This window comes from Canis aureus, chromosome 16 (assembly GCF_053574225.1).
Source record: "Canis aureus isolate CA01 chromosome 16, VMU_Caureus_v.1.0, whole genome shotgun sequence".
In the NCBI taxonomy this organism is placed as follows: domain Eukaryota; kingdom Metazoa; phylum Chordata; class Mammalia; order Carnivora; family Canidae; genus Canis; species Canis aureus.
In genome coordinates, this window is record NC_135626.1 from 7,065,627 (window position 1) to 7,078,054 (window position 12,428).

General features: G+C 49.3%; 1 protein-coding gene across 2 annotated transcripts; it reads left to right on the forward strand.

Moving 5' to 3' along the window:
* Nucleotides 1–4,165: 4,165 nt before the first annotated feature.
* Nucleotides 4,166–10,072, forward strand: TOR1B (torsin family 1 member B). Of its 2 annotated transcripts, XM_077851052.1 has the most exons (5): nucleotides 4,166–4,379; nucleotides 4,960–5,225; nucleotides 6,906–7,081; nucleotides 7,715–7,842; nucleotides 8,176–10,072. In XM_077851052.1, the coding sequence occupies exons 1-5, from the start codon at nucleotides 4,181–4,183 to the stop codon at nucleotides 8,415–8,417; spliced, it is 1,011 nt and encodes a 336-aa protein (XP_077707178.1). In that variant the 5' UTR covers nucleotides 4,166–4,180; the 3' UTR covers nucleotides 8,418–10,072. The 2 variants fall into 2 exon arrangements, with proteins under 2 accessions (XP_077707178.1, XP_077707179.1); XM_077851053.1 differs by lacking the exon at nucleotides 7,715–7,842 and having other exon boundaries at nucleotides 8,176–8,346.
* Nucleotides 10,073–12,428: the final 2,356 nt, after the last annotated feature.

Consider the following 12,428-nt stretch of genomic DNA (forward strand, 5'->3'; position numbering starts at 1 on the left):
AAGGGGAAACAGACTCCTCCTGAGCAGAGAGCCCAATGTGGGGGTTGATCCCAGGACCTTGAGATCATGACCCAGGGTGAAGGCAGACACTTAACCTGCTGAGCCACTTAGGCAACCTACATAAGTTATTTTATGGGACAACTTAAAAAATTTTAGGGACGCCTGGGTGGCTCAGCAGTTGAGTGTCTGTCTTTGACTAAGGCCATGATCCTGGGGTCTAGGATAGAGTCCCATGTCAGGCTCCTGTAGAGAGCCTGCTTCTCCCTCTGCCTATGTCTCTGCTTCTTTCTCTGTTTCTCATGAATAAATAAATAAAATCTTAAAAAAATAAAACTTAAAAAATTTAAAATTTCTTGGAGTGTCTGTGTTGGCTTAGTTGGTTAAGTATCTGCCTTCAGCTCAGGTCATGATCTCAGGGTCCTGGGATCAAGCTCTGCATGTGGCTCCCTCCTCCTCCCTCCTTCTCCCTCTGCCTACTGCTCCCCTTGCTCGTGTGTGCTCTTGCTCTTTCTCTTGCTGTCAAATAAATGAATCAAATCTTAAAAAAAAAAACAAAAACTTTTAAACTTTTTTAAAAGAGCAGGAGTGGAATGCAAAGCAGTATCAGGATGGTTATTAGTTGGGGGGCAACTGTGGGGTTCTGCTATATCCACTCCTGGGGCTCCAATGCATCTTGGACCCCAGCAAGCTCTTTGGGAGGGGGCTTTGAGGCCATTACTCTTGTGGCCATCTTCCCACTTGCCATGGATGGATTCCAGTGTCCAACTTCATGATAAATGACCAAAGGACAAGTCAGGAAATATTCACATTTTTAGGGAAACATAATGTCATAGAAATATGTAAAATAGTACAAAGTGGGGGCTGCTCTGGCACAACAACACCCTTGCCCATGGTTAGTAGACACAAGATCGAGATACCTGACCCAGGTTGGGCCAATCAGATTCTCTTTTCATGAGGACAGTGCCAGAGCATCAAGGACCCAGAGCTCCCGCCACTGTGCCTGCACAACCCACACCTGGGATCCTCCCTTCTTTTCATGGATATAAAATAGTTTATCCATTTCACATATGCTGCATTTGGTCTTTTGAGCATTTCTGCCCATGAAGTGCAATTTACTCACTTTCACAGACCAACTTCAGTTTAAGAAGAATTAAAGCTTCTGTGATGATGATTTTTTACAATATCACTGATGGTCAGATAGGAGCACACACAAAACTGCTTTTTTTTTTTTTTTTTTTTAAGAAAGGAAACCTTTTATTTTGGATTTACAGAAAATCTGCAGATAGTACAGACAATTTCTATACAGCTCCCACCCAATTTCCTGTATTATTAACATCTTCCTGTTAAGGGCTCCATCCTTATGACCCAGCCACTTCCCAAAGACCCTTCCTCCTAATACCATCACATTCAGAATATGAATTTTGGGGGATGAGAACATTTAGTCCATAGTGGCATCCCAAGCCCTCAGATCAGAGTCTGCCCTATTAGAGAGTATGCGATACTTGAATGTTAAACATATTTATTGAACACCTACTGTGTATGTGGCACAGTTGAGAATTAGAGAAACAGAACACACGGATACTGTCCTCCTGAAGTTCTAGTCCAGAGTGAGAGATAGACAATAGAAAAGGACACAACTGGGGTGATAGGGGCAGTAGGCCACTGGTGGTGGAAGTGGGGGTTCCTTTAGATGAGGCAGGTGGGCTTCAAGCTGAGGCCTGAAAGTTCTTTACCAAGTGAGACTCTGAAGCAAGAGTCCAGGCAGAGAGGACAGGGGTCTCCTTGCTCAGGAGAGGGAAGGGGTTGTGAGATCGGAATACAAAGGGTGTTTTTTTTCCTAAGGGCTTTTGGAAGCCATTGACAGGTTGGGCAAAGGAGTGACAAGATCCAATTTGTTGTGAAAACGCCACCGGTCCCTTTTATCATGGGGAGTATGGATCAGAGAGGACAAGTGCAGAGGCAGGGGACTCCCTGGGGGCTACTGTGGCCATCCATGATGGAGGCTTGGACTAGGAGTGGCCAAGAAGATGGAGATGGTGACTGAGGAGCTCTGGATAGGTTTTGGACGTGAGGTCAGCAACCTGCTGATGGATTAGAAGTGGGGGCTGGGGGAGAAAAGAATCCAGGACAAGTGCTAGCTTTGGGTCTAAGCAACTGCTGGAAATGAGTCCACTTCCTGAGATAAGGACCATGGGGGAGGGACATGTTTGCAGAAAACAATTAAGGCTTCTGTTTGACTCTATGGGTGCTGACATGTCTGGGGAATAGCCAAATGGAGATATCCAGTGTGCAGCCAGATGCAGGGTCTTGAGGGAGAAAGTTGGGGCCTTTCACCCAGGGAGAGAGGAGGGAGAAAGAAGGGGTCTAGCAGAGAGCCTCAGGGCAGGCTAGGATTGTAGAGTGGGGAGACAGGGAAGATGTGGCAACAAAGAGGCTGATGGTGGAAAGGAAGGAGGCCATCTGGCCAGAGAACCAAGCTCTGGATCCGTACATAAGTCCTTTCTTAGCCACTGCTAATCCAGAAGGGAGGCACCAACTACATAAATTCAATGCAGAGCTAACATGAAGGATGAAGAGCCAATGACTACCAAGCAGGGTATGCTTTCCAGAAGGGGTTGTCACATGTTTTTTGCTCACACATACTCCGTGCATTTTTAGACTGACGTTGAAAATTTTCATCATAACTTTAAATGGTTACAGAAGACCCGATTTCCTGTCTATTGTATCAACATCTTAAGATGATACTGTTACTTTGCTCTTCTAGTGTAATTCAGTGGAATCTAACCCCACAGCAATGTTACTCCATTGTTCAGGTCTACACTGAGACATGGAGGGGAGCCTTCCCCAGGCTGCAGACCGGGTGAGGTGCCTCCTCTGTGCATCCTACATCACAGCACAGACCACACTGGATGTAACCCATCTGCTGCTCGTCTGGCTTCCTCACTGCAGACCGAGAGCTCTGTGGAGACAGGTCTCTGTCTGCCCTGCTCCTGCTGTATCCCCAGCATATGGCATTCTGACACAGAGCTGGTGTTCATTAAACGTCTGTTGAAAGGTTAGCTGATGGGTAAACTCAGCTAATTTCAGCAAAGCCTGGGCCAGCTTCCTTACTGAACAAAACAGCCAGAGGGATCTCTGTGTGAGACGCCACTCCCTGTGCGAAACCTTCTGTGGCTCCCTATGGTCCCCAGAACAGGGGGCGGACTCCTTACAGCACTTGCAGCCTTCCCATTCCAGTATCTGCTGGCTCCGCATCCTCATTCTCATCAGCCTCATGCACGTGAAATACTTCCCCCAATTGCACTTTTCCTTCTTTCTTCTTCTTCTGTAAGATTTTTGTTTATTTGACAGACAGAGAGAACACAAGCAGGGGGAGCAGCAGGCAGAGGGAGAGGGAGAAGCGGGCTCCCCGCTGAGCAGGGCCTCCCCGGGATCAAGACCTGAGTGGAAGGCAGACTTCACCCACTGAGCCGCCCAGGCGCCCCTTGCACTTTCTGTTCTGTGTAGACGGCCCACTCCTCACTTCTTGACCGACTCCTTGGATCCCCAGTGTAGACGGAAGCCTTCCTTCGCTGCTCCACGGCCCCGGGGCTCCAGCCGGCCAGGGCCCACCCCCCTCCTTCACCGCCGCGTCCCCCTGTCCCCCGGGCACCGGCTGGGGCCGGCCTCGCAGCAGGAGCAATGGCACAGCGGGCTTGGGCCGGACTGTGCGCCGGGGACCGCAGTCGTGGTGCCTCCCGGGGTGGGGTGGGCCCAGGTGCCCAGGGCGCAGGGCAGCTGTCTCAAGGAGGCAGGCAGGTGGGCATTCGTGGAGAGGGTCACTACGGTCCAGGGGAAGGGCTGGCAAAGGCGGGCGTGGGGCGCGGAGAAGGCAGGGCGCAGAGCGGTGAGAACAGGGCGGGGCCGGGGGCGGGGCCGGGGGGCGGGGCCGGGGCCGGGGGGCGGGGCCGGGCCAGGGCCAGGGGGCGGGGCCGCGCTCACGACAGCCGAGGCCCTGGACCGCGCTCGCGCCACGCACAAAGATGGCGGCGCGCAGCCCCGCCCCCGCTCCACCCCCAGGCCGCGGCCGCGCCGAGGGGTGGGTGGGCCTGCGGGGCGGAAGTGCCGGGGCCGGAAGTCCGGCCGGCGCCTCGGTGAGCGGGCGGCGCGGCGCTGAGGCTGGCGGGCTGCGAGCGGGGCGATGCGGCGGGCGGCGCGGCCCGGACGTGCGGCGGCGGTGGGGCTGCTGCTGGCGGCCCGCGCGGTGGCGGGGCTGGAGCCCATCAGCGTGGGCATCGCCATCGCGGCCGCGTCGGCGCTCACCGGCTACCTGTCCTACACGGACCTGTTCTGCCGCTTCGCCGAGTGCTGCCTCGAGGAGCAGCGGCTCAACGCGTCGGGTAGGGCGGGTCGGCCCGCGAGGGGCGCGGCGCTCCCCCGGAGCTCGGGCGGGCGGGAGGACGGACGGGGCCTCGGTCCGGACTGCAGCCCTGGAAGCCGTGCCCTCTGAGATCCATGCTCCCGGTCGTGGGGCTCCGCCCAGCCTCCTTCCTGCAGGCCTCGGATTCCCTGCGAGTACAGTAAGAAGACGCTGAGAGCAGCGTGCCCAGCTCTCTGCACCGTGGCAGTCCTTTTAAGTAGTTTTCAGACGTGCAGCGGCTGCCCAGAAAGCCCACACGTGGCCCTTGGTTTTCTTACAAGCCAGCAGGGGTGTCTGGGGAATAGCATGCAGGTCACTCAAGAGAGGGCTCATCCCTGGATGAATGAACACGTTTAGCTTCCTTATCAGACACTGGAGTATTAAGGAGGACATCCGTGGAAGTGGCATCTGCCTCCGGGCCAGCCCTGGGGTTTGGCAGGCACCCTGCTGAACTGCTTACTAATATGTGCCTTTCGCTTTGGCCAGCTGGGGAAAGTGCTGCTTTTCTGGTGCCTGTTTAATGTGTGTTTTTCTCTCTGTTCTCCGGCTGGCTCCTGCAGCCCTCAAGCTGGAATTAGAGGAGAAGCTCTTTGGGCAGCATCTGGCCACAGAGGTGATTCTCAAGGCGCTGACTGGCTTCAAGAACAACAAAAATCCCAAGAAACCGCTGACTCTTTCCTTACATGGCTGGGCTGGCACGGGCAAGAATTTTGTCAGCCAAATTGTGGCTGAAAATCTTCACTCAAAAGGCCTGAAGAGTAACTTTGTCCACTTGTTTGTCTCGACTCTGCACTTCCCTCACGAGCAACAGATAAAACTGTACCAGGCAAGAGAATCGTGTTATCCTATCCACAGGCCACTTGGACTGGTCTGGGCCACCTGCTCACTAACTCCGGCCTCTGCTGCTTCTTTTTGCACTGCAGTAGTCCCAGGCCCCATTGAGTTAAGGCACACTTGCCCCCAGTAACCTTTTGCTATTTGCAGAGCTCTCCCACGACTTTTTTTTTTTTTTTTCCATTTGATTACAAAATAATACAGTGGGACAGGTGAATTTATTTCCATTAAAAGATTGAGCCAAGAGAGGCGAGGGCACTTGCTCCTTATCCCTCTGGCCTTGTGGGAAATCAGAAACTTGGGCCCAGCTCACCAACTCTGGGTTTGCAGAGTAACCACGTTCTACAATGAATGAACGTGTTCAGATTTCTTGTCCCAGCCCTTGATGAAGGGGAGCAGTCTTTTTTTTTTTTTTTTTTTTTTTAAGATTTTATTTATTCATGAGAGACATAGATTGAGGCAGAGACATAGGCAGAGGGAGAAGCAGGCTCCCTGTGGGGAACCTGATGTGAGACTCAATCCCAGGACTCCGGGATCACAACCTGAGCCAACGGGAGACGCTCAACCACTGAGCCACCCAGGTGCCCCTGACATGGAGCAGTCTTAAATGATTTGTTCTGACATGGCTTCATGAAAGCCTCCCACCTATGATGCAGTGTCTGTAGTTAACACTCTGCATTTAGCACTGTAGACTAGAGGATTTTTTTTTCCCTCAGTAGCTGTTATTTCCTTTGTTCTTCCCATCCAAATCCTTGGTGTTGCTTTCTTTCTTTTTTCTTTTGTTTTTCTTTTTTTTTTTTTTTTTGCTTTCTTTTGTCAAATGAAAGCCTCGCAGAATTGACCCTTTATGATCATTCTTCCTTTTGAGATATTATTTCTACATTTAATTTCTATTAAGTTGTTTAGTAGGGTTCTTGTTTCAGTGGCCTTCGTTCTTATAAAGGTTAATAGCCCCAGTGTTAGGTGGGGACCTAGATAAGAAACAAACTGAACTGAACAAGGAAATGACAGTGGCTATTTGCCACACAAACTGAGCTGGGAAATTGCTGAAAAGAAATAATTTTGGTTTCCTGAATTCTTTCATGAATCTCTAGGAAAACAGTAAATAGATGAGGGTGCCTCTGGAGCCTTTCATGTGTTGGGGTGTAGGGCTTGTTGCTTGGATATCTTTGTCTCAGGAAAGCATAGGAACAAATGCTTTCCATGGAATGCCAGCTCAGTTTGTTCCCTGCATCGGTATAGGCACAGCTTGAGGGCACTGCAAGCCTGAGTCCAGCTTCTTATTCCTCAGTCTGTCTGCTAAAATGAACTTGAGATTTCAGGCCACAGTGAGCTAAAATTATGGGCTGGTTAACAGTGAACTGATGAATATCCATGCTTCTTGCTCTTACACCTTTAAAAAGTAACATTTAGCAAACCATTTGAGTTAGGGTGGGGAAAAAAAACAACTTTGCATTTTAGCACCTATCTGCCAGTTTCCACTTTTTATAGATAAAGTTCCAGAAAAGCTGTTACCCAGTGAATGGACGTTAGGGGGCATTTTCCAAGCTCTTACTGAAATCCCAGAGAGCTCGAATTTGTCATCTCGCAGAGCATGAGGAACCGTGCTGTGCTTCTCCCCTAGCCACAGCCTTTGAGCCTCTGCATCCTCTTTCTTTTATGGTTGGTCTAGGACCAGTTACAAGCATGGATTCGGGGTAACGTGAGCGCATGTGCGAGCTCTGTGTTCATATTTGATGAGATGGACAAACTGCACCCTGGAATCATCGATGCAATCAAGCCGTTTCTAGACTACTACGAGCAGGTTGATGGCGTGTCTTTCCGGAAGGCCATCTTCATCTTTCTCAGGTCAGCGGGATGTGGCTTCTCAGGGGCACAGAAGCCATTCATTCTCCTGGTGCTAGAAGGAGGTCCTGGCATTCTGTTGCCCAGGGACAAAGGTAGCTGGCAAAAGTGAATTGCTGACTTTTACTTTGGGGTTGCTATTATTGGCATGGCATGGAGTGTGGGCAGGAGAAAATGCATTAGATACTGCTGGTAACAGGCGATTTTGTTACCTGCACATGCCTCTGAGGGTTATCAAAAGACAGCATTATGCGGCAAGTTCTGGAAAAGCAGATTTCTTTTTCTAAAAATATTTATTTATTTGAGAGGGAGAGGGTGCACAAGCAGGGTGAGCAGCAGGCAGAGGGAGAGGGAGAAGCTGGCTCCCAAATGAGCAGAGAGCCTGATGTGGGGTTCCATCTCAGGACCCCATGATTATGACCTGAGTTGAAGGTAGACGCTTAACAGACTGAGCCACCCAGGTGCTCCTGGAAAAGCAGATTTCAAGCTCTGTAAGGGCAGATGCTTACTTTGTCCTTTTCCAGGAACACTTAGTAAATATTCCTCAGTTAAGAATAAACCCAAGAGCAGGTATGATTCTTGATCAGACACAGAATCTTAGTATGTAATCTTACTCTGCTACTTTGGCAAATTCAGCAATGCAGGTGGGGACCTCATAACTAAGATTGCCCTTGACTTTTGGCGGGCGGGAAGAAAAAGGGAAGACATTCAGCTGAAGGACCTGGAACCCGTGCTGTCTGTCGGCGTCTTCAACAATAAACACAGTGAGTCTCCCAGGCTGAGGAGCCCCCTAGCCCTCCCTGCAGAGTCACCTCTTTCTTTAAACCTTCCACAAAGCCACCGAATCCATGTGCCTCTGTCTTCACTGAAGTAGGGACTTAATCTTCCAGCATTCTATAATAGAAGCCAGTTAGCAGGGGGTAACTGACAGTCCTTTTACCAGGCTTGTTACACACTTGAGAAAAAGAGAATCTGGAGGGGTATAGGCATGAAGAATGCACTGTGGATCAGGATCAGAGTGGGCCCTGTAAGAGCAGTGAGCTTGGCTGGGTGACAGCGACAATGATGGGAAGACCCAGCTGTGTCTTGCTTTGCAGGTGGCCTGTGGCACAGCGGACTGATAGATAGGAACCTCATCGATTACTTTATCCCCTTCCTCCCCCTGGAGTACAGACATGTGAAGATGTGTGTACGGGCAGAAATGAGGGCCCGTGGTTCTGCCATAGATGAGGATGTTGTCACCAGAGTGGCAGAGGAAATGACATTTTTCCCCAAAAGCGAGAAAATCTACTCAGACAAGGGCTGCAAGACTGTGCAGTCACGGTTGGATTTTCACTGACCTCATTCAAGTGGAGTAAGAGGCCGCTGGGAGCTGAGCGAGAGTCTTGCCTTATGGAAGCACTTTGGAGCCCTCTTTGGGGTTTGCACATTTGCACCTGTGGACTTTCGGGATGTAGAAGTTTCTAAGAGTTGAATTTTGAAAAGACACTAATCTATTGAGTGTTTTGGAGCTGACAGCAATCCGTCTGTTAACTGCGGTGGAAGATGAACTTTTAAAAACACATCCCCACACACACCTCCTTGCTGACCTTGAGGAAGTGCCTTGCAAACAAGCTGTGTGAGACCTAGAGCTGGTTCTGACCCCACAGTACCCACACCTCAGAAGCTGCTGCTCTAACTCAGGGAGTCAAGGGCCCTGCCGCAATCCGTGGAGCAGTTTGCATCTACTGAAAACCTTCTCTGTTTCTTTGCACAGAGAGTGTTCACTGGCTTGACGTATCTCAGTTGAAATCGGTGGCACCTTCAGGTGGACAGTGTCCGGTGGGGATGTGGGCTGCACACAGAGCATTCTCGACCAGGTGACCTGTCTGTCTGTGCTGTGGGGTCTCCATCCAAGGCCTCTGCAGCAGGCCTGTCTGTTCTTTGCTCTGGCTGGTCCTGGAATTCCTCTGCCGACTCTCCCTTGGTTTTGATCTCAGCCTTCCTTGTACCACTTCTCCTGAACTTCAGTCACTTCGAGATTTGCCCCCAACCACTTGTCATCATTAGAGTCAAATCAGAATGGGACTGTTGGTTTTGAATTTGAGTCTTGGTTCCCACGATGAATTGTCTGTAATAATTTATGCCTGGGGCCATCTCTCACTTTAGAGAATCATTTGAAATCCATAGGACACACTCAGTCTTCATGGATGACATGTGCCACTGAGTGGTCAGCTTGCAGATTCTGCATTGCCAAAGAAGTGTAAGTATCGTACACCACAAATGCTGGAATTTTCAAGGATATGTTTGTTTTTTTATAATGTTTTTACTTGTGAATCTCAGATAATAGAAAAATACAGGACATAGCTTATTTTAAAACATGTGAAGGACATACACAAAAAAGGAATAATTGCCTATTCCTTTATCAGAAACTCTTTAACAGAAACACTATACATTTTTATCGTTAAATGCGTGGTAATACCTGGTCACTGTTATAGATTGAACAAGGTCAGTGTGAAGCAGCGGGTCCTGGGTGTCCTCTGCTGAGAACACCCTTTATGGCAGTGGCAGGCTGGACTGCCCTGGTCACCAGAAATAAAATGGATTCCAGCCCATGTGAATTGTTGTCTACGTGTCACAGCTGTGATGTGACCACAGAACAATGTGCAGTGTGTTTATATGTAAGATGTAGAAGGCACATCTTTATGACACAGGAGTGCCTTACAGAGGGTCACATTTAGTCTTTTAAAAATGCCAAGTTCAGGCTTAAAATTTTTAGAACGTGTTCTTACATTGGAGCCGGGTTACTTTCTTTCGTAACCCTGTGAGTATCTGGTCAGGCAAGACCAGGTTTTCCCTGTTCATAGTGACGCAATTCACCACGTGTGGGCCACCTTTGGACTTGTAACCCGAAGAGGTTATGGCTGACAGCCCAGCCTCCCTCACCCCATGTAAGAGGTAGACAAGAACTTGAATTGACCTACTGTAAAATAAAGCCTAAATTTTATCATGTGACACGTTCCTTGCAAACATTTTTTCCCTCTAGTTTATTTGGTAGCTCTGAAAAGTTTGAGCTTGGGATAAAGGCTGTCAGGGTGTGGTGTGAGGCTTGCCACGCCCCGGATATGCTGGCAGGTAGTCTGTATGTCAGTATTTACCTTCAAGGCTGGTATTGCCAAACAAACACAGTTACATTGGATTAGGTGATGGGTTCACCATATTTCCATGGATGAAAATGCCACGTGGAGCTTCTTCCTAGTAAGTTTTTTCTCCTAAGATTAACACAGGAAGGAAATTGAGGCAGTGGGAAAACATGACTTCCTGCTGACATTCTGAACCCAAGCAAGGCTGGGCTCAGACGAAAAAATTAGAACTGGTAAAGTGAAATCCTAGTGAAGCTAACCAGGTATCAGTTCGGTCGCACTCCACCTGGCCTCTTACCTGTGAGTGAATCGTTAATACCAACCCTCTTTCCAGGCCTGAGGATGAGCCAGCTACTTTCTAGAAAGTTCAAACCCTCTTCAACATCTCACCTCTTCCCCTCATTTGTCACTTGAAGGTGCTCAAGTCCTGAGACAGAACTTTCCGGGTCTGCTTCCCAGCCTGGTGCAGTTTCTGCTCCACCCTGTACTGCCTCATCTACAAAGACTGAACTTGCTGAATTAAGTCAGGGGACTCCTGTGTTCCCTAACTAGGGGCTCTCAGGTGCTGGGGCTGCCTCTCAAAACAATTAGCCCCATCTGTGACTCCTGGGAACAGGCCAACAGGCCAACTTCTGCTCTATATAAACCTTCCCACACTTGGGGCACCTGTGTGGCTCAGCCGGTTAAGCCTCTGCCTTCGGTTGGGGTCATGATCCTGGGGTCCTGGGATTGAGCCCCACATGGGGTTCCCTGCTCATCAGGGAGTCTGCTTCCTCCTCTCCATCTGACCCTCCTATCTTATGCCCTCGCCCTCTCAAATGAATAAATAAAAAAATCTTAAAAAAGAAAAAAAAAAGACCCAACACTTGCAGCTGTCCTTAGGAGGCCTGGACGCCCTTAAAGATTAAGGAGGCTCTGGGGATCCCTAGGTGGCGCAGCGGTTTAGTGCCTGCCTTTGGCCTAGGGCGCAATCCTGGAGACCTGGGCTCGAGTCCCACATCGGGCTCCCGGTGCATGGAGCCTGCTTCTCCCTCTGCCTGTGTCTCTGCCTCTCTCTCTCTGTGACTATCATAAAAAAAAAAAAAATTTAAAAAAGATTAAGGAGGCTCTTTGCAGGCCAGGTACCACGAGGCAGAGGGGTCCTGTGGCAGCGAGGTGCCAGCTGGTCCTCGGCCTGCAGGCACACGTGGATGTTACATACAGGTATGTGCAGCCTCCTAACAGTGGTCTGTACTCCGCCTGGCATCTCAGGTGGGATTATGTCTCTAGATTTGACTCCACAGCTGGGTGTCAAGAGTGCCATGAAGCCCAATGCAGCGGAGCAAAGAGCAAGTAGGGATCCTCAGAGTCCCTACACTAGACTTCACTCCAGCCTGCACTGCACCGGTTAGGTCTTACTTCATAGCTGAGGCACAGAAGATCTATACTGGAGGGCTTTTTTCTCCTTTAAAGGTGTATTCACAAATTATAATTTTATTGTAAAATAGTAGCTGTTTGAAGTTGTAAGTAAAAAACACTATTCTTGGCATCCTCGGGGTGGATGGGGGGCAGTTAAGCTTTTCTAAGAGGTTTTGGGGGTTCTCATTAAACAACAAAAATTAATGGGGCACCTGAGTGGCTCAGTTAAGTGTCTGCCTCTGGCTCAAGTCATGATCTCAGGGTCCTGGAATCAAGCCCTGTGTCAGGCTCCCTGCTCAGTGGGCAATCTGCCTCCCCTTCCCCGCCCCTTGCCCCCCACTTGTATTCTCGATGTCTCTCTCAAATAAATAAAATATTTTTAGAAGGAAAAAGGTCGAAAGAAAGAAAGAAAGAAAGAAAGAAAGAAAGAAAGAAAGAAAGAAAAAGAAAGAAAGATCCTGAGAGACATGATAAGAGAGAGAGGCAGAGACAGGCAGAGGTAGAAGCAAGCTCCATGTGGGACTTGATCCCAGGACCCCTGGGATCACGACCTGACCCAAAGGCAGCCACTCAACCACTGAACTACCCAAATGTCCTAAATAAATAAAATCTTTAAAACAAAATTACAAAGGCTAATAATGAGTGCAGTTTTTAAAAATATGGCAAAACTTGCCAGACAACACATGGCTCATTCAGGAATGGAAAACAGAGAAGGGTCTTCCTTTGCAAAGCTGAATGACTGGCAAGTGACAAGCTGGAAAGATTTTTCTTTTCTTTTTTTTTTTTTTTAAGATTTTATTTATTTATTCATGAGAGACACAGGCAGAGGG

Coding starts and splice junctions, on each gene's coding strand:
- TOR1B (XM_077851052.1), top strand. CDS start 4,181: ATGCGGCGGGCGGCGCGGCCCGGACGTGCGGCGGCGGTGGGGCTGCTG. Junction 7,082..7,714: donor GCCATCTTCATCTTTCTCAG/GTCAGCGGGATG, acceptor TGGCAAATTCAG/CAATGCAGGTGGGGACCTCA. Junction 7,843..8,175: donor CGTCTTCAACAATAAACACA/GTGAGTCTCCCA, acceptor CTTGCTTTGCAG/GTGGCCTGTGGCACAGCGGA.